This window comes from Aphelocoma coerulescens, chromosome 18, assembly GCF_041296385.1.
Source record: "Aphelocoma coerulescens isolate FSJ_1873_10779 chromosome 18, UR_Acoe_1.0, whole genome shotgun sequence".
Lineage (NCBI taxonomy): Eukaryota > Metazoa > Chordata > Aves > Passeriformes > Corvidae > Aphelocoma > Aphelocoma coerulescens.
In genome coordinates this window covers 10,270,641-10,297,264 of record NC_091031.1, presented here as the reverse complement: position 1 = coordinate 10,297,264, position 26,624 = coordinate 10,270,641, and the positions used below count along the sequence as shown (strand labels likewise).

General features: G+C 44.3%; 1 protein-coding gene across 1 annotated transcript; it reads left to right on the top strand.

Annotated features, from left to right (window-relative positions):
- LOC138120172 (myosin-13) lies at nt 1–26,624 on the top strand. The gene is made up of 39 exons (XM_069032643.1): nt 1–204; nt 299–442; nt 534–690; nt 1,222–1,249; nt 1,339–1,450; nt 4,254–4,346; nt 4,443–4,506; nt 4,595–4,693; nt 4,790–4,893; nt 5,108–5,246; nt 5,662–5,780; nt 5,881–6,030; nt 6,111–6,281; nt 6,622–6,931; nt 8,191–8,270; nt 8,822–8,909; nt 9,564–9,681; nt 11,023–11,146; nt 11,989–12,125; nt 13,419–13,674; nt 14,279–14,521; nt 15,189–15,365; nt 15,976–16,121; nt 16,208–16,298; nt 17,068–17,457; nt 17,550–17,676; nt 18,076–18,194; nt 18,779–18,975; nt 19,464–19,647; nt 20,517–20,682; nt 21,466–21,590; nt 21,999–22,307; nt 22,393–22,596; nt 22,691–22,816; nt 23,946–24,116; nt 25,272–25,376; nt 25,456–25,551; nt 25,970–26,104; nt 26,476–26,624. The coding sequence occupies exons 1-39, from the start codon at nt 1–3 to the stop codon at nt 26,488–26,490; spliced, it is 5,823 nt and encodes a 1,940-aa protein (XP_068888744.1). The 3' UTR covers nt 26,491–26,624.

Here is a 26,624-nt window from a genome sequence, read left to right as displayed (position 1 = left end):
ATGAGTTCAGATGCAGAGATGGCAATCTTTGGAGAAGCTGCTCCCTATTTAAGGAAGCCAGAGAAGGAGAGAATTGAAGCCCAGAATCGCCCATTTGATGCTAAGTCAGCCTGTTTTGTAGTAGATGATAAGCAAATGTATGTGAAAGGTACCATACAGAGCAAAGAAGGTGGCAAAGTCACCGTTAAAAAACATGATGACACAGTAAGTGATACCAGCTGTTACTCCTATGTGATCATCCACTTCGGGCAGTTCCCTATTTTAGACTTCTCCTGTTGTTCCCTTCCTTTTTTGCCAGACTGTGACTGTAAAGGACGATGAAGTCTTTCCCATGAACCCTCCCAAGTACGATAAAATCGAGGACATGGCCATGATGACCCACCTCCACGAACCCGCTGTGCTGTACAACCTCAAAGAGCGTTACGCAGCCTGGATGATCTACGTAAGTGGCAGCAGCAGCTTCCTTTGGGCAGCGGCAGGAAGTGCTGGGCCAGGCTCAGGGGAAGCCAACGTGCTGTGTCCCTTCCTTGCAGACCTACTCGGGTCTCTTCTGCGTCACCGTCAACCCCTACAAGTGGCTGCCGGTGTACAACCCGGAGGTGGTCACTGGCTACCGAGGCAAGAAGCGCCAGGAGGCCCCTCCACACATCTTCTCCATCTCTGACAACGCCTATCAGTTCATGCTGACTGGTGAGTCATTTGGCAAGAGTGGAAAGCCCTGATATATGTAAGGCTGGCTGGTCAAGGAACACTTGCTAGTTCAGGCATTTTGGGTTCTACTCAGTGGTCCCATGGTCCTAGAGCACAGCGCAAGATCAGACCATGAAAATCTTGATGGTGTCTGGGCTATCAGATAATGAAGTAGCTGGCTGTATGGTTTTGTGCCCCCTTTTAAAGACATGGTAAAGAAACACAGCAAATAATCGGATTACAGTTAAACAATAATTAAGCCAAGGTCTCTACATAAAAGAGAACAAATTGTAAGTGGGAAGCCTTGTAAAGAATCAATGCTTGAAGTTAAATTTTGTGCTATTTCATCCCTGTCTGTACAAAAAAAGTCCAGATTCACAATATTGTATGTTAATGCATCATTTATCTTATCTTGTAAGAAAGTGATAAATACTAATATAGTTCTTTCCCTTGAAGTCAGTTAGTTGTGTCTGAGGAACTGATGCCCTCCACATCTCACTTGAACAGCTCTTTCTCTGATTTTCTTTTCAGACCGACACAACCAGTCAATCCTTATCACGTGAGTATGTTTTGGTACGAGTGACAAAGCTGACAGCAAGTGACCATGTTTCCTGTTTCCTGTAATAATTAACGTTTTTATTTCAACAGCGGAGAATCTGGTGCAGGGAAGACTGTGAACACAAAGCGTGTCATCCAGTACTTTGCAACAATTGCAGTCACTGGTGAGAAAAAGAAAGATCCACAGCCTGGCAAAATGCAGGTATGACATCAGCTCCCCCTTCTAGTATTTGCCCACACTGTGCCTGCTGAAGAGAAAGTACCAATGTGTATTTTGGGGTTGCAGGACTATCTAAAGGCAGAAAGTGTTGTGCAGGTGAGAAGACAGTCAGGATGCACAACCCAAGCACACCTGTGCTCATTTACCCCTGCTGCCCAGCCTCCAAGACCATTTTGTCAATGTAGGAAAGGCCCAAACCTCCATTTACACAGGGGAGTCTTTACCAGAGAGGGGAACATAATGTCAGACAGCAGCGTTCTCTGTGCTGACTGTCCATCTATGTACCTATTCATCAGCATCCTCTGAGATCAGCCACATCCACAGCACCTGACTGGCTGCACGTGAAAAGAGAGCAGTCAGTTCCCACTGGAACATGGATGTGCCATTCCTGGTCCCTGGTTCATTCCTATTGACAGTGGAAGTGCAGGAACTCTGGACTCCAGAATGGCTGTGCTGAAGTTAAAGCATCATTTCATTTGCAGCAGGCAGTAGTTTCCACTGGCTGGTTTTTCTGTCTGTGGTCAACAGAACAGCCCTGAGGGACAGCATGAGAGAAGGGATGGATTTGGGACAGCTGGAACCACTTGCCTGGCAGTCAGAAAGTAACCTCAGAAAGGATCCTTGCAGAAAAGAAAGTGCATGCCTCGATGTCCCTTTGCTGAGCAGCACAGCTGCTGCAATCTGAGCCCACTGGTGCATTTGCAAGGCACAGGCTTCATTCCCCAGCACAGAGCAAGCAACAAACACCCTTGTGGCACAAGTGTGAGGCACCACAGCCTGTGAGATGCTCATCAAAGCGTGTGACATGTGTCAGCATGTTATTTGAGTACCCGAGGGCATAGTGGAGCTTAAGGAGATTCCAAGGCTGAATATTCTTTCACTCAGAGGCAGGTGTCTGTGATTGATGGGTTGTTATGGCCAAGGCAAGTTCATCACAAGCACTCTTTCCATCAGCACCATGTTAGAATCTCCTGGGCTCAGCTTTCATCAGCTGCTCACTACACCAGGACTGATCTCAGAAAAGCTTCAAGATAGCTGAGACATGTACAGACCATGTGTGATAGAAGGAAAATCACCTGGCTCTCAGACTGACAGTAATCTGTTCTGCCCTCTTCTGAGTATTCACAGAATACCCTATTTTTTTAGCATTTCAGTCTCTGTGACAATAGTATGTTCTTCCTTATGAGAGCATTAAATGAAACACTCAGGTTGTTCAGCCCAGCATTCAATGGCAGATACAAGCTGAAATCAGATGCCAGGCAATGGGATAGGAATAAGGGAAACATGTAACAGCATTTCCCCAAAATATGGTCTCAGCCTCCAGCACTTTGTCACCCAGCCTGTAGACAGGACTCCAGAATGAACTTGTGTAAAGAATTGCCATGTCTTCTTCCACACTGTTATCCATGTACAGTGGTACTGTTTTAGTTCCCTGGTTTCAGCTGTGCACTCAAAAGAGGCTTGGTGTTGGTGTAGTCAGCTGCACTGACACACATTCCTCTCCTCTCCTCTCCTCTCCTCTCCTCTCCTCTCCTCTCCTCTCCTCTCCTCTCCTCTCCTCTCCTCTCCTCTCCTCTCCTCTCCTCTCCTCTCCTCTCCTCTCCTCTCCTCTCCTCTCCTCTCCTCTCCTCTCCGAAAGCTGAAAGATACATGTGAGAGGGCATTGTTCTATGGATTTAGGATTTTTTATTTTAAAAAAAAACGATTTAGAGCTCCATACAGTACTGTGTTGCCTTAATTTTAGAGGTCCCCCTTCACGGTGGACTAACAAAAACTAATTTAAACCTGCTGTGCCATCTGCAGACAGTGCTGGGAATGGCAGCCCCTCTCCCCTGCAACGTGCTCAAGGCTGCACTGAGCACTACACACACAGAGACGCAGTAACTGAAACAGTGCCGCTCACCTTTCATCTGATATAAACCAATTTATCTCCTTTTTTCCCCTTATTCTTTGATTTCCATCTGTCTTGGAAATTATCCCTGGCAACACATTCATGCCCTGATTATGTAGGATCAGTCATGACTTTGCTAGAGTCACACTAGTGACTCTGCTTCCTGGACTGTATTGCACCAAAAAGGAGAGACATCATGTCACAGAAGCTTTTCTCCTTCCATATTTTTGTGCCTACCAAGAGAGATACAAGACAGTGTCAAAACTTTACATGTTGATCATTCCTTCTGCAACAATGCAGCGAAAAAAGAAAAAAAAAGAATCTAAGAGTCTGTGTCCTCTGCTTATCTAAGCTTGATATTTGAGCATCAGGCTTTGTCCATGTCCCAGTCTTCAAAGCATGCTGAGAGCTGTATTCCTGCATCCTGAAAGGCTGCTGCTGCTTGAATGCAACTGCAACATTTTACATTCTCCCTTGGTAGGTGTTTCCTACCAAAGTCTGTACTTCTTTCTGTGTGTTGTGGGCTCAAGCAACCTTCAAAAATATTTCCAGAATTCTCAAATTTTCCTTAGCTGCCAAGGCCTTTGTGAACAGGAATGTGGAAACACCTCTCATACAGCCCTGAACTCCACTGCAGTGACTTTGTATGTGATATCCAATATGTGGTATCAGATACAAGAAGCAAGCAAAAGACAGATCTGTCTTTCAGCACACTTCCCTTTGAAACCATTGGCAATATCCGTCAGTGCTGGCTGATGAGTGCTTAAGAGCTCTGTTAATTTTTAGGTGTAAATCACATGTGATATGTAAAAATTATCTGCAATATTCCTTTTGCAATATTTGTTATTTGCTAAGCAGTAAAGTTAGATAAGAAGCATTTTCTTCTGAAACCAGGGAACTCTGGAGGACCAGATCATCCAGGCCAACCCACTGCTGGAGGCTTTTGGCAATGCCAAGACTGTGAGGAACGACAACTCCTCACGCTTTGTGAGTTCATTTCAGATTTGTTGGAATGAAGATATTTAATGCAAATCTCATTCATTGATTGTCATAACCAATGGTTTGATCTGCACTCCTTGATAGGGAAAATTCATCCGGATTCACTTTGGACCTACGGGCAAGCTGGCCTCTGCAGATATTGAAACCTGTGAGTTGGAGCACGTCAGTGCAAGCAGAATGTATGCTATTGCAACCTCAATTTATCAGGAGACTAACAACACCTCTCTTTTGGTTAGATCTCCTGGAGAAATCCAGAGTCACCTTTCAGCTGTCTAGTGAAAGGAGCTATCATATTTTTTACCAGATAATGTCCAACAAGAAGCCAGAGCTCATTGGTGAGTGCCAACAGTGCTGGGCTTGGCTCAGTGAATGCTTTCTCTTCCCACTGTGACCTGCCCCAGTGCCACTAAAGGTGACCCATATACCTGCAGATCTCCTCCTTATCTCCACCAACCCCTATGACTTCCTCTATGTGAGCCAAGGAGAAGTCACGGTTGCCAGCATTGATGACAGCGAGGAGCTGCTGGCAACAGATGTGAGTAGAGCAGAGCAGCCCTGCAGCCAGCCCAGCTGCAGCCAGGGAGGTCTGGCCAGCCAGGCCCAGCACTGGGCTCTGCTGCCCAGTGCCAGGGGACTGGGATGGTGCTGACACACTCAGCACAGGCAGGGACAGAAACCCCACCTGACCCTTGCGCTTCAACTTGCCTGAAGAACTTTGTGCTTTCCCAACCTGCCTGTTGCCTCTGCAGAATGCTGTGGACATCCTGGGCTTCAGCCCTGATGAGAAGGTGGGGATATACAAGCTGACAGGGGCTGTCATGCACTATGGGAACATGAAATTCAAGCAGAAGCAGCGTGAGGAGCAGGCGGAACCAGACGGCACAGAAGGTAGGGCTGATTGCAGAGTTTGCTTGTGAGCTGCACCAGCAGAGAGCAGCAACCCTGCCCCAGAAAGTGCCCAGCACTTTGAAAATTATTTTCCTTTCCAGAAACTAGTTTTTTTTAATGATCGTTTCAAGTTTCACAAGGCCAGTGATTTAATTTATGCTCTACAAGGAAACAGAAAAACATAAAACTTAAGCATTGCTGGAGCCCTCCAGGCACAGACACAGGACTGTGTTGCAGCTGAGACATTGCCTTTGGAGCAGGGGGAATATTCTCCATGAGACTGGAGAGGAGATTCTCTTGACAATAGATCCATTTGAGTTGCACCAAAAATAGGGTCCTTGTAACAGAAACATCCCAGAGGACCAGGACACCTTTCTTTGTCTCTACTGAACTTGTTTGCTGTCTCTGATCCTAGTGGCTGACAAAGCTGGCTACTTGATGGGTCTGAATTCTGCTGATTTGCTCAAGGCTTTATGCTATCCCAGGGTGAAAGTTGGGAATGAATATGTAACCAAAGGACAAAATGTCCAACAGGTACATAAACAGCTCATCAGCTTTTCAATTTCTTCAGAGTGTTCTTTCAACTTTAAAGCTAACCCAGCGTTGGTTACTGCCATGTCTGTGCTTCTTACAGGTGTACAATTCAGTGGGTGCATTGGCTAAATCAGTCTATGAGAAGATGTTCCTGTGGATGGTTCTTCGCATCAACCAACAGCTGGACACAAAACAGCCCAGACAGCATTTCATTGGTGTCCTGGACATTGCTGGCTTTGAGATCTTTGATGTGAGTTCCTGTAGGTACACTTACCCACTGAGGACTGCTTCAAACTAACCGGCATCTTTTTGTGTATTTTGAATTTGTAGTTCAACAGCCTGGAGCAGCTGTGCATCAACTTCACCAATGAGAAACTGCAACAGTTCTTCAACCACCACATGTTCGTGCTGGAGCAGGAGGAGTACAAGAAGGAGGGAATTGAATGGGAGTTCATTGACTTTGGCATGGACCTGGCTGCCTGCATTGAGCTCATTGAGAAGGTAGAAGAAATCTTTTCATTGAAGGAGAGCACATTTCTTTTATGATGATTTATTTTAGTTCATTCATTCTTGATAAAATGACACATTACTGTTGAATTATCTTCTCATATCAAAATAAGCAGCTTATAAAACCAAAGCTTTTGGAGCAATGGGCTGTCTCTGCACAAACAATGGTTTCCTGAACAACATGTCTGGGGTGGAAGGGAGAATGCCTACACAATATTAATCTGATGACTTTAACAACTGCCTGTAACAGTGAGGTGAACCTCAAGTCTTACTCGTGCAGTAATGGCTCCCCTCCCCACCTCTTACTTTCCTTATGTATTCATATTTCTCCCAGCCCATGGGCATCTTCTCCATCCTGGAAGAGGAGTGCATGTTCCCCAAGGCAACTGACACCTCTTTCAAGAACAAGCTCTATGACCAGCACCTGGGCAAGTCCAGCAGCTTCCAGAAGCCCAAGCCTGCCAAAGGCAAGGCTGAGGCCCACTTCTCCCTGGTGCACTATGCTGGCACAGTGGACTACAACATCTCTGGCTGGCTGGACAAGAACAAGGACCCTCTGAATGAAACTGTTGTGGGGTTGTACCAGAAATCATCCTTGAAGCTGCTGTCCTTCCTTTTTTCTAACTATGCTAGTGCAGAAACAGGTAAGTGCTTTTTTGGTGATAACCAATAAGGGAAAAATCAACTAACACCTACTTCTGCTTCTCCTGTCTCTGGCTACCAACCCCTAAGGTGATCCTGTTCTTGTGTGCAACCAGATATGCCAAAAATAAGACACTAACATGCAGAACTGCTGGAAACACCACATTTATGTGCTGCACAGAAGTAAAGCACAGCAAGTCCAAACCCAAGTGACAGGAGGTGTATGTTTCCTGACTGTGTTGGGAATCACCTGCATGCTTACTCAGCCACTAGACGGGGCCAAATAAATGTGCAAAGTGCAAGCATTTTAGTCTTTGTCGACAGAGTTTTGTTTCTGGAGGGGTACTGGAAGAGCTAAAAGGAGACCATGGATCTATTTCATATCCAGCTGAGCAGTCCTGGTGTTATGACAGAAAAACAGAGAGTCAGAGAAAAAATTTAGAAGTCCTCTGTGGGTATCAGAGCGCAGTCCCATCTCTTGCCCTTTTTTGTGTGTGAAGACCATCAAGTTAGACAGTCAGTAGGTCTGCCTTACTGAAAATGGCCACCCAGATTTCTACCAAAAAACCCCAATATTCTGGTAGCCTGGATGCTGGGCAAAAAAGCAGAGGCAGTGTACAGCAGTAGTCTGTGTGACAGACAAGGTGTTTAAGTCTATCAGACTTACAGTTCACAGGGTCTGAGGCTCAAGAGACTCGATTTAATTGGGTTCACAGGTGTAGCAAATATGGAAAGACACTGAGCTGTTTGGACTTGTATTCCCAAGACTAAAATTTGCATCCTGCCATAACTCAGAACAGAGCTGTATTATTCACCTGGAATATTGGATTAGGAGATTTTTTTTTTTTTTATAGAAGACTTCCCTGCACTGATAAATTGATGCCTGGTGCTGAGTCACATTCTTGTGGTCTTCCACCTAATTAATTTTTTTTTTTTTTTAATGGGGATTTGTGTAATAGTGAAAGCAATATGTGACCAGTAGCACAGAGCACACCATCAGGAAACTTACACCAGGCCAAAATGTCCTTCCATACCAGCAAAGCCACATACACCGTAATGCAACGTGAGTCTTGCATTTGAGACCAAGCACACTGCCCTCTGATCAACAACTGCCCAGCAGCACTTCACTAAACTCTCAGGGAGCTGCATGTCAGTATCTAAAATTAAGTATTTTATTGGTCCATAGCCCAAGCAAGGAAGGTGAGGCCTACAAAATGTACTGCTTATTCTAACTGTTCACCTCCCATCTACTTCTTCCAAGGTGATAGTGGTGGTGGTGGTGGCAAGAAGGGTGCTAAGAAGAAGGGGGGCTCTTTCCAGACAGTGTCTGCTGTGTTCAGGGTATGTGAATTTCTTTTTACATGAGCCATGCTTCCACAAAATGATCTGAGGGCTGGAACACCTGTCCTATAAAAAAAAAGCTGAGAGAGTTGGGGTTGCTCAGCCTGGGGAAGAGAAGATTCCAGGGCAACCTTATGCTGGTTTTTCAATATATAAAAGGGGGATTATCAGAAAGACAGAAAAAGACTTTTTACCAGGGCCTGTAGTGACAGGACAAAAGGCAATGATTTTAAACTGGAAGAGGGTAGATCTTAATTGGATATGAGAAAAAAATCTTTTCACTCTGAGGGTGGTGAGGCCCTGGCACAAGTTGCCCAGAGAAGATGCGATTGCCCCGTCCCTGGAAGTGTTTATGGGCAGGTTGGATGGGCCTTGGAGCAACCTGGGACAGTGGAAGGTGCCCCTGCCTAGGACAGGGATGCTGGGCTCGATGACCTTCGAAGGCCTCTTCCAAGCCAAACCATTCTGTGATTCTATAACTCCCTGAAATTAAATAGGAATGCAAAAGCTTTGTAGCTTGAAGCCGAAACCCTTGTTTCATTCTATCACAGGAAAACCTGAACAAATTGATGACTAACCTGAGAAGCACCCATCCTCACTTTGTGCGCTGCCTGATCCCCAACGAGACCAAGACACCTGGTAAGTCCACCATTATATTCTGAAGACATGGGGCTGACAGGAACTGGCCTGTTAAGCTTCCACACCCATTTCCCAAATAGCTCCCTCTGCATGTGAAGTCCTTTTGGGGGTTGGCCTGCAAGACTGTAACAAGGGGAACTTTTTTGTGTTGTCTACTGTGACTGAAAAATTTTGGGCATTACATGGTCCACAAGTTACCTATCCTTGCTTAATGTGTGCTCAGAACTGAAGGTGATAAAGATGTGCTTGATTACAGCTGATATAATTGTCTGTTGTGGGTAACAGCATTAGAAAATCCCTTGTCTGGATGGCACTACACTGTGTCATCTTTGCCTACATCCAGTGAGGAGGCTGATGCTGTTGGAGATTTTCCAGTTGGTCTCCTAAAGCACCATCCTATCATTTTTTGAGAAAAGTGGCCTGATGCCTTTTCACAAGCACTGCTAGCCCTTGCATTCTTAGCAAAGCTCACTGATGCAACTCTCCACAACTTGTATGAACTGAAGGCATGTTCTGTCTGCACTTCCTGCATCTTTAATCATGAGCTGCTTGAATTTAAAAAAAAAAAAAAAAAAGAGATCATTCTGGAATGCTAATACATACGAAGATTCCTTGGAATAAAAACGGAATCATGATGGATGTATTTTGTTTGAGGTGTAATGGACCATTACTTGGTGATGCATCAGCTGCGGTGCAATGGGGTTCTGGAAGGCATCCGAATCTGCAGGAAGGGGTTTCCAAGCAGAATCCTTTATGCAGACTTTAAGCAACGGTAGGTCCCCAGTCACTACTTACTGTCTGTTGAGAAAAGGCCTCAGTAAACACACAGCTCAGGTGACATGCCTGGTGACACCATGGAGAGACACTTTCCCAGTCAGACGAGATTAATGGCATTGGAGGGAACCAAGTCATTAATACTGTTTTGAGGTCACTCCAGTGTTTCCCTCTCTGACCAGACCAGAGATTTCTTGATACATCAGAACCAGTGTAATTTCTAAACAGAAGCCAATGCCTGATGATTCAAAGAGATGCAAAACACTTGCAGTGTAATGAATAAGGTGCCATTGTAGACTAGTCTTTGAAGCCTTCCAGAGTACAGATACAAAGTCAATCCACACAAGCCTCCTCAAAGTGCTCTGTCTCTGGCCTTGATTTCTTCGTCTTTAAAATGGAGACAACTAAACTGGTTCATGTGGGCTCAGTTGCCACAGAATGCTAAACCAGAACTGTCTGCTGTTCTAGTTACATGTAGCACCTCTCATGCTGCACTGGTGTGAAAAGGACCCAAGATCTCTCTGAAGATGTCCTGCAACCTGGTGTTCAGTGAGGGATTAGCTAGTCTCAATTGTCAAATTTTAATTTGAAGTGACAGCTGAAAGAATCCGTCCATAATGGCCATGGTCCAGAACCACAGAGTGCTTTAGGAATGATAATGGAAGCCAAAAATAGAGACAATTATCACTGTCATGATTTTACATACTCTTTTTCAAGGTAGACTTGAGAATAAGTACTCCAGTGTACAGTCACACATCCACATTGCTGTATCAGAAGAAACCCCTTTAGAAGGATTAGATAGTCCTGCCCACAACACAGGATTACCTTATTCATTGAACAAAATGCTAAGATTTCTGTTAGCACTTACACATTAATACCATGTCATTTTCCATCCACTCAAGCATTCAGTGGCACAACTTGTAGAGACTGAGCTGTGCAAGATCTGCATTTGGAATATAGCTGATCTTTGTCAGTAGTTTTAATTAACCTTCAACTCTAATTTGAGTAGCATTCCTCTGATCAATGAGACAAGTTGAGAAGAGGTTGACATGTTCTATGCTCTTCCTAATTTCTGGACCTGCAGACACTCTTTAAGTATGTGCCTTAGATTTGTATGTAGCAGCACACTGTGTTGTTACACAACCAACAGATTCCTCTTAAGAGTAGATGTGTCCCCTTTTCATCATGTTTTGTTCAACCAGGCACCACTGTCTAGATTTTAGATGACATATTCAGCTGCTTTTAGGCAGCTCAGTTTTCATGTATTTTTATGACATACAATGGATCCCATTTTCTTCATCCTCTTTGCAACCAGTTCTTGCAACCTGTCTTACCACAGGTACAAGATCCTTAACGCCTCAGCCATTCCAGAAGGCCAATTCATTGACAGCAAAAAGGCTTCGGAAAAGCTTCTTTCCTCCATTGATGTGGACCACAACCAATATAAATTTGGCCACACCAAGGTAAAGTCCTTGTGGAACAGTAGGTATAATTAAGCAAAATATTTTGTTTGTTGAAAGTGTTTCTTGCATGCTAAATCAGCCTTCATGATGATTATGAACAAAGCACACCACTAGCAAGATGGACTACAGAGAACTTGTGTGGTTCTTGTGTGAGGGGCAGCACTGCCAGCCCTGGGAGCACCATGTTATCAGAATGACCCAGTGTGGCTGCAACTAGATTTTCTGCTGCTTCTTTCTCAAGCCAATGGGACGTATTTATATCAGTGGAGGTTAGATGGGCTCAGACAAGTCCCTCTACTACTCAGGGGATTCAAGAACACCAAGTGTATCTTCCATATCCAAAGCAGTGTTAGGTGAGACACTGTTCTTTGGTCAGCACAACCCAGTCCATGCTATCTCTGGATAAAAAACCAATTGCCTACATTACTGAACAGACATAGAATCATAGAATCACAGGATGGTTTGGGTTGGAAGGGACCTTAAAGATAATCTGGTTCCAACCACTCTGCCACGGGCAGGGACACCTTCCACAATCCCAGGTTGCTCCAAGCCCCATCCAACCTGACCTTGGACACTTCCAGGGATGAGATAAATTTTCCATAAACTACACTGGAGCAGACATCAAATAACACCACAATAATATGGTTAGGTCATGCACAGAGTGAGTTGTCATGAATCACAGGAACACTGAGGATTTAAATACTGACAGAAAATTTCCCTAGCTCTTAAACCCTTCCCCTGCAGGCATTTTTCCTAAACTACCTTGTACTACCCTGCATCAGCTGTCAATGGCCATGTATCTACCTAAGCCTCAAACTGTTTGACCCTTTTTTATGTTCTAGGTGTTCTTCAAGGCAGGTCTCCTGGGACTCCTAGAAGAGATGAGAGATGAGAAGCTTGTGAGCCTCATCACTCATACACAAGCTATATGCAGAGGGTATCTCATGAGAACTGAATTTAAAAAGATGAATGAAAGAAGGTAATATAAGCAAATATGAGCGATTTTACTGTGTCAGACCAAAGCTCCATCGGTGTAGTACATTGCCTCAGGCAAAAAGCTGTCCTTGGGATAGAACCTTAGAAATCATTGGGGAACAGAGCAAGTACAATCAGCTTCCTCTTGAAAAATTCTGGCAGTGTCTGTTCAGCAATGGGACTGTGCAGCTGGACCACAGCACTGAGTTTTTAACAAGGAACCTTTCCTCCAGGAATGCACTTACTGTTTTCAACCTTTAAAGAATCCTGTGGCAGAGACAGCCAACTGAACAAGGGCTAAGGTTTTTCTGTTTTCAGCATGTTGTCTCATCATTTAATTGGATCACATTGATTTTGTAAGGAACGACGTGTAATCACTCTCTGCTCTCCCTTTCTTTAACTTCCTTCCCTGGCTCCATCATCTAAGATGAACAATCCTAGCTTGGACAGAGAAGTACTCCATACTTTCAACTATTCCACATCCCCTTCAGCTTTTCATTCATCCCCTTTGAGATGGGGTGAATCATGCAAAATTTAGAGTTCAGGAGTGACAGCACTGGACAAAACAAGCAAACTTTGTTGTTGGCAAGTGAAAGTTTTAGGGGGAGCAAGGCGTGCATAAATGTACAGGACACTGCCAAATAATTGTTTTTATTTATAATACTCTGCAGCATATATTTAGCTCAGGTGTTTCCTGAGCCAGCCATAGTTTCTAAGAATTCAATAACCCTTACTGGATTTCTCTGCAAGGAATTGTCTAATGTCCCTTTGCACTATGGGCATTAACAATATCCTTTGTATTCAACACCATAAAAGTGTTTCCTTTTTTTTTTTTTTTTTCAGTTTCTGTCTTAATAATTTCTAATATGGTATTTTGAGTGACCCAAAAAGCATCAAGCTGCTGTTCCCACAATTGGCAGTAACTTCCAGCTTTGTAATCTTAGCAGCAGTACTTGAAGGATGTCTGTTTTCACTCTGGTATTTACCTGAGCACTTGCATTTTCCTTGAGACTGAGGAAAGTCTCAGAGAATCCCAGTCAATATGCCAGAGAAGTCTGTCTGTTTTGTATTATTTCCTCCTCATATATTCAGACAATAGATATCAGTCAAGCTACTGAACCAGCCATTCTGCAATAAGAGCCTCAAAATGACTCTTTAATAAAAGCAAGGGAGGTGAGGAAAAAAAGTCTTGTGCAAATGTTCTTGAGGTAAATGCTGATGCCATGTGGCAAATAATCAGAGTATGTTTCCAGCTCAAGTCTCACCACCCTCACAAACTGGTTTCATGTGTTTTCAGAGAATCTATTTATATCATCCAATACAACATTCGTGCATTCATGAATGTCAAACACTGGCCATGGATGAAATTGTACTTCAAGATCAAGCCCTTGCTGAAGAGTGCAGAGTCTGAGAAGGAAATGGCCAACATGAAGGAGGAGTTTGAGAAAACCAAGGAAGAGCTTGCAAAGTCTGAGGCAAAGCGGAAGGAGCTGGAGGAGAAAATGGTGAAGCTTGTGCAGGAGAAAAATGACCTGCAGCTCCAGGTTCAGTCTGTGAGTAACCTCCATCTTCAGATTCACTCCACTTCCTCTGCTGCTCTTTTTCTCCTCTTTTCCATTGTCCTCTATAAACAGGCATGCAATAGGGACAAAGCCTCCCCTGCTTTGTCCCTGGTCGTGTCACTTCCACCTAAGCAAGGTGCAAAGCGTACACCAAATATCAGTAGGAATACAGGAAGTTCCAACGCCCTCACCAGTGGAAGAATCAGACATTCTACAGTATATATAATGTGCTCCTCGTAGTGGTGTCTGATTCAGGATGAAATATAGGCCGTTTCCACATCTGCTGCCATTATAATGCAGAGCCAGGGCAGGAGTGCTTTTCTGTCAGAGGCAGGACTGAAAACTGTGGAATCTGCTTTTCTCTGGAATACTGCTGAAAAGAGACTGAAATTGCACCTGTCAGGTTCTGAAAGATAATAAAATATTACATGGCCAAGAGCAGTCTGGTGCAAGTGGACATGTCACTTGCTGTCTGAAAGCATCCAACTTTCAAAGCAGTCGAGTTTCAAACAAGCCCCTGTATTGTTTCACTCACCAAGGGTGTCTTTTGTCGTTTTTCTGATAAATATAATGCACCTTCAATGTGTTCTGACAGGAGAGTGAAAACCTAGCTGATGCTGAAGAGAGATGTGAAGGACTCATTAAAAGTAAAATTCAACTAGAAGCTAAAATTAAAGAACTAAATGAAAGACTGGAGGATGAAGAAGAGACAAATGCTGAACTGACAGCAAAGAAGAGGAAACTCGAAGATGAGTGCTCGGAGCTGAAGAAAGATATTGATGACCTTGAGATGACTCTGGCCAAAGTGGAAAAGGAGAAGCATGCAACAGAGAATAAGGTGACAGAGGAATCAGGGAATTATTCTTCCCCACACAGCACTCCTATACAGCTTGTCAGTTTTGTGGAAAATTGTAGTCACCTCTAAGTGCTCTGAATAGAAGTGAGATGTGTCCAATGCATAGGAGAGGTATTTTCACTTAATCAATCAGCTGACAGAATTGTTTCTGTTAAGGTTCTTTGTGATGTTATCATAGTTTGTTTCACTTTTATGGAAAACCTAACATATTTTTGGCTATGCTTAGCACTTGATCATCTCTTTTTAAAGAATCTGACTTGCTGAGAATTTACAGCTGTTTTCATAGCAAATATATCCTATGCAGGAAAGATATTCCTTGAGCAAGAGCAGCTCAGAGGGCTTTTGTAAATCCCAATGGGAAAAACTTGCAGAGGCAAATGAAAATCGAGCATGTTTCACTATAAAATTTAGTAGGAGAGGGCTGGGGATCAAAAACAACTAAAGCAGGAATTTCTACCACTGCAGGATCAGAGAGATGAGACTCTCAGCCATGATAAATGCTGCTGCCCTCATTACAATCAATATAAACATTCTGCAGAGAGCATTTGGACTATGTGCATGCAAGGTTTTGCAAAGATGCACTCACTGTGTTCTCAGTCTGCCTTTCTCAAGGCATCCCCTCACGGGATGGATGCTGGCTGTCTAACAGGTAAAGAATCTCACCGAAGAGATGGCAGCTCTGGATGAAAATATTTCTAAACTCACTAAGGAGAAAAAAGCCCTCCAGGAAGCCCACCAGCAGACACTGGATGACTTGCAAGTTGAGGAAGACAAAGTCAGCACCCTTGCCAAAGCCAAGACCAAACTGGAGCAGCAAGTAGATGATGTAAGTAAAACTTTTTGGGCTGTGTGTATGTACACTGTGACAGATTGCAGCAGACTAAAAATCTGTAGTTGGGAGCATAAGCAACACCTAAAGCAGACAAGCCAGCTCTAATAATTTCAGCTAATAAATCGTTGCTAATTGACAGGGAATTGTGGAATCCAGCACATCTTTGATGTTCATCACCAGGTATTTCAGCACCGTAGACTTTTGTGATCTGATTCAACCCATTAGCTGGAGCAGGAGACCTGTGACAGTTCGAAGGCTGCTGCAGAGTTGTTTGTGTGTGCATATACTCCAGGAAGTTATGAATACTGGGAATTTGTCCATATTTAGCAGTCTATATGCTAGAAACTGCAGCTACTGGAAAAATTAAATTTCTGTTTTTTCAAACACTGGTATTTCAACTGTGCACAGCCAAGCTGTGGACAGCTCAATGTCTGAAACTAAATCACCACGGCAGCTCTGGTCCCACGGTGAGAGTGCCACACGGGGAGATGCCCTGATTATTTTCTCTATTCATCAATTTCCAACTTAGTTAGATTTTTAAATCAAGTATAGTTACTTTTGAAGTATAATTCATGTATTTCAAAGTATGTTTTATGTGTTTTAGCTTGAAGCATCTCTGGAACAAGAGAAGAAGCTGCGAATGGACCTTGAGAGAGCAAAGAGAAAGCTGGAGGGTGATCTGAAAATGTCTCAGGATTCCATCATGGATCTGGAGAATGATAAGCAACAAATGGATGACAGGCTAAAGAAGTATTACACGGACTTATTGTGCTCTGAATTCTGAAATTAATGTTTTATCTTAACCATATTGAATTTGCCTTCTTGTTCTTTAACAGAAAGGATTTTGAAATTAGCCAGTTGCAAAGTAAAATTGAAGATGAGCAGGCTCAAAGTTCTCAGCTGCAAAAGAAAATTAAGGAGATTCAGGTAAAGTCTAGGAGTTATTAATAATTTTAGTAGCAAGCACAAATTTATTAGAATTAACTGGTATTTATTCTTAGATCATTCTACAAAAATATTTTCCCTCACATTAATAAAATGATGAATATGGGACTCTGGGTGCTGTTCCCATCTCAGGGCACTTTTACAGAAACTCTGGCCTCTAATCACACATGACTATGTAGGAAATTTCTTAGTGAACATTGTGACAGGCTTTGAAAATGTCACAGATGTGCAGCCACCGAGAATCACTTATCTAAGAAAACAACAGAATGTGACATAATGAGTCATGATCAGGACAAAGATCACCTTCTAAATGCAGAACCAGGAAGAGAGCTCTCTTCAGTGCTATTACCCATGATTGCTCATCTTGAAGTTCCTTCCACCCTGTTTGCTGATGGAGAAAGGACACTGCTTTGTTTTGGCCTGACTTCTGGGAAATTTCTAAGAAATTCACATTCCTTTATATTTTCCAGTGACACTCCCTCTATTTCTTCAGGCAAGGGCAATTCTAAAGCCTTCAAAAAATAATAAATCCATTCTGACCTATAACATAAAATAAAGTATCAGATTTTACATTCACTATTGTTCCAAAACTGAATACTACCTCTCCTAGGACACGATACAGTGAAATTTCCAGTGGTACTTCTCTTTCTATGCCTGTATTAATGGATGTGAATGTTTGCTCCTTATTCCTTAGTGATAATTTTAAACCTGTCCATTTAAAAGTCCTTTTTTAACCAATTAACTCTCACAGGCCCGTATTGAGGAGCTGGAGGAGGAGATTGAGGCAGAGCGAACCTCTCGCGCTAAAGCAGAGAAGCATCGGGCTGACCTGTCGAGGGAGCTGGAGGAGATCAGCGAGCGCCTGGAAGAAGCAGGAGGGGCGACAGCAGCTCAGATTGAGATGAACAAGAAGCGTGAGGCAGAATTCCAGAAGATGCGCCGTGACCTGGAAGAGGCCACGCTGCAGCACGAAGCCACGGCTGCCGCCCTGCGCAAGAAGCACGCGGACAGCACCGCGGAGCTGGGGGAGCAGATCGACAACCTGCAACGCGTGAAGCAGAAGCTGGAGAAGGAGAAGAGTGAGCTGAAGATGGAGATTGATGACTTGGCCAGCAACATGGAGTCTGTCTCCAAGGCCAAGGTCGCTGCACAGGAAGAAGTATTTCTCGTTGTTAGCATTGCTCTTCTGAACAACTAGACGAGCTGAGGGATGTGTTTTCTATCTCTTCACAGAGCAATCTGGAGAAGATGTGCCGAGCTCTTGAAGACCAGTTCAGTGAAGTCAGAGCCAAAGATGATGAACATGTGCGGCTAATTAACGATCTGAACACACAGAAAACACGCCTGCAGACTGAGAACGGTACGTCCCTTGATGAAATACTCCAGTGTCAAGTAATTAAATATGCTGCCTGAATGTCTGTGTGTTTTGTAACATATTCCTCACTTGGTGAGCTGAACAAAACTCAGAATGTAGAATCTCCTCCTGGTGGCAGTCATAGAAACTCTACCCAAGGAAACATACAGCCAAACCAGCAGTGCTGTCAGTCAAAATGAACATGTGAGTTTGTGCTCCCTTCTTTTCTTTGATGCCAGCACAGCATCTCCCTTCAACAGCTTTTCCTATGGGGATGCAATTGCTACTCTCTCTTCAGTTTACCACGTTGTATCTTGTAATCCCTTTCTACGTGGCCAGCTGCTGTCATTCATTTGTTTTATGTCTCATATCTCTGTATTTAAAAAATCAATGTTTTCATGTTAGGTGAACTCACTCGGCAACTGGAGGAGAAGGAGTCCTTGATTTCTCAGTTAACTCGAGGCAAACATACTTTCACTCAGCAGACTGAAGAGCTGAAGAGACAACTAGAGGAAGAAAATAAGGTGACTTGCTTTCAATTGGAGCAACAAATTTTAAAATAAATCAATGCACTAAAAAAATAAATTTGATTTCTCCTCAGAGAAGAGACATCAGAACAGTGAAAATTTTGAACTTTGACTTGGAATACAACACAGAGAGGAGACACTAAAAATTAAATAGGCAAGACAGTTTAAGCCCTTCTCATCATGACTTCTGAACTTCAAAAACCATGAGAGAAGTGAATGAAAGCAGCTCTGTGCTCATACCTAGTGCTGCTACTGGAAATCCCTGAAGCAAAGCAAGGGGAAAAAAAAGGAAATAGAGCAGGAGTGCTTTCACCTTGTCTGTTGGATTTATTTTGCCTCTGCCTGAAACACTTGGTGCAGATGCGTTTGAGAAGTGTTATCCCAGACAAGATGGGCAAGCACCTGACCTTGTTTAACAACATCAAGTCTGAAACACGGAGTCCCTAATGTTACTCATTTTGCTCCTTCTGTTTCCCTAGCAACTACAGCACATGGATAGGGAGATAAGAATATTTTACTGGAAAAATATCCAGTCACAAATTATTAGCGTTCTGACAATTTGTATAATTTTAACTACCAAGGCCAAGAACGCCCTGGCCCACGCCCTGCAGTCCGCTCGCCACGACTGTGACTTGCTCCGGGAACAATATGAGGAGGAGCAGGAGGCCAAGGGGGAGCTGCAGCGCGCCCTGTCCAAGGCCAACAGCGAAGTGGCCCAGTGGAGAACCAAATACGAGACGGACGCGATTCAGCGCACGGAGGAGCTCGAGGAGGCCAAGTACGTGGGGAGATGGCTTGGAGGAAGTAGAAGGATATTTAAGCATAATGAGCAAAGAACTGAAGGAAGCCAGAATATGTTTGTAGTGGGAATATGCAGAGCAGTGTGTTTTGTAACTTATTGGAAGTGAAAAGGGGAGTGAGTAGATATTTAAAGGAGGAGTAGGGGCAGAGGCTTAGGGGTGTCTACATAAAGGAGAATTCCAGTGCATTGAGTTAATCACAGTAGTTGAAAAGGCACATTCTTTACACTGTTGGTACTGAAAGCATATTTCTGGTCCCTCTCCACATTGGTACAGTACATTTCTGGGTACGTATTCTCCCATTCCATGCACCACTTCAGAGTGCTGTGCCACCCCAGGCTCCTGGCACCACAGCATCATCTACTGCTCTCTCTGCCCATCTTTCTCATTCCAAACTCCTTTCATGTCCATTTCTTGAGAAGGTCAGAATTTTCCTTTTCTCAGTGCTGAACGTCCCGTCCTGCAGGAAGAAGCTGGCCCAGCGCCTGCAGGAATCAGAGGAGCAGATTGAGGCTGTCAATGCAAAGTGTGCTTCACTGGAGAAGACAAAGCAGAAGCTGCAGGGGGAAGTGGATGACCTCATGATTGATGTGGAGAGGTCAAATGCAGTCTGTGCAGCATTTGATAAAAAGCAGAGGAATTTTGACAAGGTTTGTTCAAAAGACCATGCCAGATCTAAACATCCTTAGATGTTTGATAGGACAGGACAAATTCTGAAGTTATCAAAGTTTTGCACTCACAGTAAAATAAACTGCATCTTACCCAAAGCAAAGTTATGGTAAGGACCCCATAATGGGACATATGGTAAAGAAAGAGTCACTGTGTAAGTAACCCCAGGTGACCACAGCAAAAAATAAAGTAGCCTTCTGATAGTTTTAAAAAGCATGAAGTCTTCACAAGGGAGACTGGTCAAACAGACTGAGTGAGTACTCACATGCAAGCTAACAAGCCCTGCTGCTAGTCTGCTAGCCTAACCTTGGGGTTAGGCAGAGCCTCAGACTCATGTAAAGTTCTGGCCTTCAACGGCCCTTGCTAACACTTAAAAGAATCTGCACTGTTGGACCAAGTGATGTTGCACAGCCCTGTGTCTTGGCCTACCCCTGTGGGAGTGAAAAGACTGCTAAAAATGGATCTCTCAGGTCTGTGGTATCAAACTCAGGAGAGAATTGGTAGAATATGACCTTTCTTGGTGGGCTTAGTCCAGGACAACTGGCTCCTGCAACACAATGAAGTCTCACACATCCTTTTTTCAGACCAGCCACATGATGTCTGGGCTGGTGTCAAACCAAACTTCTTCCTGATAGCTTGGGACATGCACTAGTGTTGGCTGAAGAGGCAAATTTAAGTAGCTCCCACCAAAACAACCAGAGTATGGATCACAGGGAGTTGATTGTCACAGGCAGAGGACAGTCCAAAGCAAAAGACTGTTAAGATAGGCCAGGCCTCTTGGGTTCTTGTCATATAAAGGTGCAGAGAGGGGAGTGCTTCTGAATGGGCCATTCTTCTCCTGTCCTTCCAGATCCTGGCTGAATGGAAGCAGAAGTACCAGGAGAGCCAGACTGAGCTGGAGGCTGCCCAGAAGGAGTCTCGCTCTCTCAGCACCGAGATCTTCCGGATGAAGAACGCCTATGAAGAAATGCTTGACCAGGCTGAGACTGTCAGACGGGAGAACAAGAACCTCCAGCGTAAGTTCATGAGTCTGTCAGCTTAGATTCACCATGAGCCCTTAGCTGCTTCCACATTTCTGGACTACCAGAGCTCTGCCTCTTCCCAGGGTTTTGCTCTTTATGATTTTCCCGTGAGGATGGTGACTTTCCTTCCTGTGCAGCTGATCATAAAGTCACCTTCAAGCACACGCTTACAGCTCATTACAGCATGCTGCTTCCTCAGGATGTTCCCCCTCCTCCACACTGCTGTAATCCTATGCATGGATAGGGACCAAGTTAACAGAATAGACAGAAATTATGGTGATACTCAGTTTTTTCAGATTTCTTCAGTCACTGCCACTAGAAAAAATCCAGAGGGCTGTTGTGTGTCTCCTGATTATTGGAGGATCATGCAGCTGTGGCACAATGTATTGGCATTTAATAAGCAAACTAATCATATAAAGGAAGTACAACTCAGATCCTTTTTGTGAACTGAATGATCACTGGGGGTTATCTAAGCATAAAGAGATCAATCAAACACGACTGTCTCTGGAGATGTAATTTCACTACCTGGAGGAAGATGACATTATTTTCTGAGCTCACCTTCAGTTGGTCCCTCTCATTTTCAAATTTCACACTGAACTGGGATGTGCAGGTTATCAGAAATAAAGACTGCACACAAGACAAGACGTATTATTTCTTCTCACTGTTACATCCCATTACATCAGAGCCTCTTCTGTCACTCCCGCTGCCAAAGAGCAATTGCAGGTGCCACTGATCACACTATCTGAGAGGAGCTGAGTATGTGTTTTCTGGTTGCAGAGGAAGTTTCTGATCTGACTGAACAGATTGCTGAGTCTGGAAAAGCAAATCATGGGCTGGAGAAAGCAAAGAAGCAAATTGAGCAAGAAAAGTGTGACCTCCAAGCAGCATTAGAAGAAGCAGAGGCAAGTGTCCTCAATAAGGGGCTTTCTTTTAGAGAAACCAAGAATGGAGAAAATTTGGGTGTATGTTTTATATTCCTGCTTATCCTGAAACTGTCCCAAAGGTGCAGTAAGACAGCACAGACAGACCAAAAAGCACAGGGACTGCTCCTCTGCCATGCCAATGTGGCATTCCTTGCTATGCTACCATGCACAAAAAAACCCCCAGTCCTGGTCTAAAATTGAGCTCATTTTGCACCATCTGTTTGAATTTGCTCCCATGGAAAGCTTTTTCAGTGCTTGGTCTTCTCTAAAGGTCCACAGTAAGGTAAATACACCTGCCCTCCCAGCTGCTGAGGGTCACATTTCTGCATGGCCATTTCCCAGCAATGGACACTGCAGAGACAAATGATAACATTTCAACCCTGACAGGGCTCTTTAGAGCACGAAGAGGGGAAAATCCTACGTGTTCAGCTGGAGCTGAACCAGGTGAAGTCAGACATTGATAGAAGGACTGCAGAGAAAGATGAGGAAATTCAACAGCTGAAGAGGAATCACCAGAGGGTACTGGAGTCTATGCAGACCATGCTGGATGCTGAGGTCAGAAGCAGAAATGATGCTTTGAGGCTGAAAAAGAAGATGGAAGGAGATCTGAACGACATGGAAATACAGCTGAGCCATGCCAACTGTCAGGCAGCAGAGACACAGAAGCACCTTAAAGCTGTGCAAGGGCAACTCAAGGTAGGGACCCCAAGGCTACTGTGCCGTGGGTCTTTGCCATTGGCTCTGCTTGCTTCTGGGTCTCACGGTGCTTTCACCTTTTAAGGATTCCCAGCTCCATTTAGATGATGCCTTGAGAGAGAATGATGACCTGAAAGAGCAGCTTGCTATTGTAGAGCGTAGGAACAATCTGATGACAACAGAAATGGAGGAGATGAGAGCTGCCATGGAGCAGACCGAGCGAGCCCGGAAGGTTTCTGAGCAGGAGCTGACAGATGCCAGTGAGAGAGTTCAGCTGCTCCACTCACAGGTATTCGGCATCTCCTGGTACAGGAGATTACTGCAGGCATGTGGGAGTGGCACAAATGGGGTGGGAATGACCTGTCTGCTGACTGTCCCAACAGAACACAAGCCTCCTCAACACCAAGAAGAGACTGGAAGTGGACATAGCTCATTTACAGACTGAAGTTGAAGACAGCATTCAGGAAGCCAGAAATGCAGAGGAGAAAGCAAAGAAAGCAATCACAGATGTGAGTCCTCTTGCTTGCCTCCCTTGCATTTTGTACTGCCACAGTCACTTCTACACTTTAAAAAGGCAGCAGTCAGATGAAAGAGAACCAATTCTTCAACAGAAAATACCTGTGACACACAATCCCTCCCACACGGGCCTCATACAGCTATTTCCCTACTACTTGTCACAGAAGACCCTTTCAGAAAGGGTCCTCATGTCCTGCTAGCTGTCTGTATTGCAGAGGCATTCTCTCTCCCCTTCTCCATACCCATTCACTTTTGCTTCCAGAGTAAATGCAATAGGCAGGATAGGACAGATGGTGGCAAAATTGTAATAGAAAAAGAGTAGATTGAAACAAAGGCCTGTGTAGACACAGCACAGAAAATCAGAAATTAGGACTAAAATCATACACAATTCTATACAAATACTAGTCATGTAAGAAATAAGAAGTGAGAATATAAATGTTTCATTTAAATAAGGCTGCAGGTTCCACCCTATCAGAAGTAACAATACAATGGGAGCATCTAGGAAAGGTATAGGAATATTAAACAGAAAATGGTGACGCTATTGCATCAAGTCCTGGTGCACCAGTGTGTAGTCCTGATTGCCCACCAGCAGCAGTGCTGCAGGATCCCTGACCTCTCTGCTCTGCCACGTTGCTGACAGCCATTTATTTCACATTCTGAGGATCTCAGCAGGCATAAGCTTTTCAGTGCAGTTTGAGGTACTCAGGGTCACCTCATTGGCAAAAACTGCTTAGAAGTCTGACTTTGGCAAATTTAGGCACCAAATAGCCAGATACACAAAATCACTAGGAAACCCAGAGACGCAGAGTGCTAGCTGGTGATACTTCAAGATACTTCAATTTTGACTAACTTAAAAAATAGAACTTTGGTACCAAGCCACTCACGTGCGTTGATTATTTTTTTCTTTCTATCAACCCTGTCTGTTCTCTAAGGTGGAGCAGTTTTAGAAATACAGACCTTGAGAAAGAGTGATCCTGTTTGTATGTCAGAGCCATAGCAAGGCCATGGGCACTGACTGAGAATGTGCAGAGTCACTGACCAGTGTGAAGCTGGGCATTGCTCCCAGGCACACAGAACTGCTGGGATGGGGATATTTGTGACATAACTGTGCACCACAACCAGGCAGCCATGATGGCAGAAGAGCTGAAGAAGGAGCAGGACACCAGTGCCCACCTGGAGAGGATGAAGAAGAACCTGGAACAGACGGTGAAGGACCTGCAGCACCGTCTGGATGAGGCCGAGCAGCTGGCACTGAAGGGAGGGAAGAAACAACTGCAGAAGCTGGAGGCCAGGGTATGGTGAATACTTGGGTAGACTAAGGTGAAGTTTCTGACTGGGCCCTTGGTTGCTGGAACCTCTTGGGAGGGTGAAAGCAGGGAGAACCCCAGGTATTCCCAGCAGGTTTGATGAGAGCTATGCTGAGTAGCCAAACTTTGCACTGTGGGTGAGGAACTTGAGAATGACCTCAAAAAAACTGAGTGGGTAAAAATGGGGGCAGATGGACATCAGGAAGGCATAGATGGTAATTTTGTCTAGGGAAAAATAATTTAAAATATATTTACTTGGGGATGGACTTGGAACTGGTAATGGGCACTTCAGAAGCTGTTAAATGTGCAATAGAAGAAAAAACCTAAAACAGCAAAAAAATTTGGCTTCATTAGGAAAGGCACTGAGAACAAGACAGAGTTGTATGGCAACAATTCTTGCCACTATAATAAATACACCATGTGCAGTTCTGGTCTCGAGAAGGATCTGAAAGACAAAGATTTATGAGTATTGACAAACAAGACTGGGACTCTGCCATTTGGAGACACCAGCACATCTTCAACTTTAAAACAAATAAAAATAAATACTTTACTGAGTAGGCAGTGAAATTCTGAAACCTGCTGCCATGGAAGGCTGTAGAGGCAGCTGGTAAAAGGTTCAAAAAGTGGGTAGAAATCAGCAGGTTTACAGAGGGGCACAGGCACACATAAGCCACCTTACACCTCTGATTTAATGCCTGTGGAAGTTGGACAAGAAGAAAGGGAACAGACAGCAGCCAGGTTTCCATGCTGTCCCTGAATAGTATATGCCACTGACACTCTCAAAGATAACAAATGAAAGATGAAAATGAAACAGATTTTCCCCGTTTACCTGCTGAACATTCATAGAACCCTCCCTTCCTTGTTTCAATTTCCTTTCCTGACAGATTTAAGCCTAATTTTGACCATAAATGCTCTAGGTATGCACAGCTAAGTTCCTTTTATAAACAACTGTGGATTCACACGCTATGTCACCACTAACTTAAGATAGTGAGCATATTTTAGCTAGTCTAGACCCAAGAAGCAGCTGCAGAAGCTGCCCTGCTCTGCCACTTTCTCTGCAGCCTTGGTCCACAGAACCTTGCAGCAGGATCAGCAGCCATTCTGGGCAGCTTGCCATCTTCACTGTGATTCTGTGTTTCAGATTAATGAGTTAGAAAACGAGCTTCATTCCGAGCAGAAACGAGGAATAGAATCCCTGAAAGGAGCTCGCAAGTACGAACGGAGGCTGAAGGAGCTCACTTACCAGGTACTGCAAATCCTCTGCCCTCCTACATGGATCACCTCTGTTCATCTTCCAAGGCTGACTTGAGTTTCACTTCCTACAGTCTGAAGAAGATAAGAAAAATATTCTTCGGCTCCAGGACCTGGTGGACAAGCTGCAGTTAAAAGTGAAAGCGTACAAGAAGCAGGCTGAGGAAGCTGTGAGTGGAGGACTCTTTTCAGTGGGGCCTGGGTAGAGATTTCTGAAAGGTGGGCTCCCTAGATCATTAAAATAATTGAATACTGAGTTTGAAAGGACAGCTATGGCCACTGACTTTGAATATTCTTTACCTTATAAAGACTTATGGCTCACAACAGAGTCGGCATAGCTGTAGCTCTCCCGGAACTGTTGCACTTTTGGAGCCACAAAAGCCAATTTTCCCATTTGGAACTGAGTGGGGTGATTGTTCTGTGCCCCGAGTGGTCGTGCTGTGGATGGTACTGGATATAAACACACAGAGCACTGGCAGTGCAGGGATGTACCTGTGAGGCCAACACGGGTGATGTTACCGTGGCACAGCCACAGGTGTCAGTGGCAGCAGGGCAATCTCATTTATGACAATGCTGTCTGGCTTCCAGGAGGAACAGGCAAACATCAATCTCTCGCGGTGCCGCAAGGTCCAGCACGAGCTGGAAGAGGCAAAAGAACGAGCTGATATTGCCGAAGGTCAGGTTAACAAGCTGCGAGCCAAAAGTCGAGATATTGAAAGCCAGGTGAGTTGGGGGGCTGCAGAGAGGGACCATTCCTGTGCAGGCAGTGTCACAGAGATCACTGCCCTAACGCCCAGAACACAGCCACAGCTGCGTTCCTCACACTCTTTCACCGGAGTGCCCTCATAAAGAAAGGCCAGAAATTGTCACTTACTCAAAACCAGCGTGTTTTGAAAGTCCTTTCGGTGCCTCACAGGAGTCAGACCAAATATGATCAACTCTAAGAATCCAGGTCTTTTCAGCACAATTGGGAGATAGGACTTCTTCATCATAAAATGGCAGAACATTTGCAATAGCCACAGACCTGAAACAAGACCACAAATAATTCAGTTGCTCCAATACCCTCTGCATTATTTTCCTTTTTCTACATTTAGAAATCAGAGAAATGAGGTTCCTGACCAGAGATGCAGCAGGCTCCCTCCTGATAGAGACTTCTGTGTATCCAGCAGATTCCATTACTCTGTTCAAGTAACCCAGTGTGTGTGTGTGTAACTGATATATTTAGCCAACCTTAAGGTAGAAG

What these genes read in the sequence shown, in the direction of transcription:
- LOC138120172 (XM_069032643.1), top strand. Translation starts at nt 1, where the DNA reads ATGAGTTCAGATGCAGAGATGGCAATCTTTGGAGAAGCTGCTCCCTAT. An exon ending in ACGCCTGCAGACTGAGAACG is followed by an intron (nt 17,677 to 18,075) that starts GTACGTCCCTTG and finishes TTTTCATGTTAG; the next exon opens with GTGAACTCACTCGGCAACTG. An exon ending in AGAAGCAGGCTGAGGAAGCT is followed by an intron (nt 25,552 to 25,969) that starts GTGAGTGGAGGA and finishes TCTGGCTTCCAG; the next exon opens with GAGGAACAGGCAAACATCAA.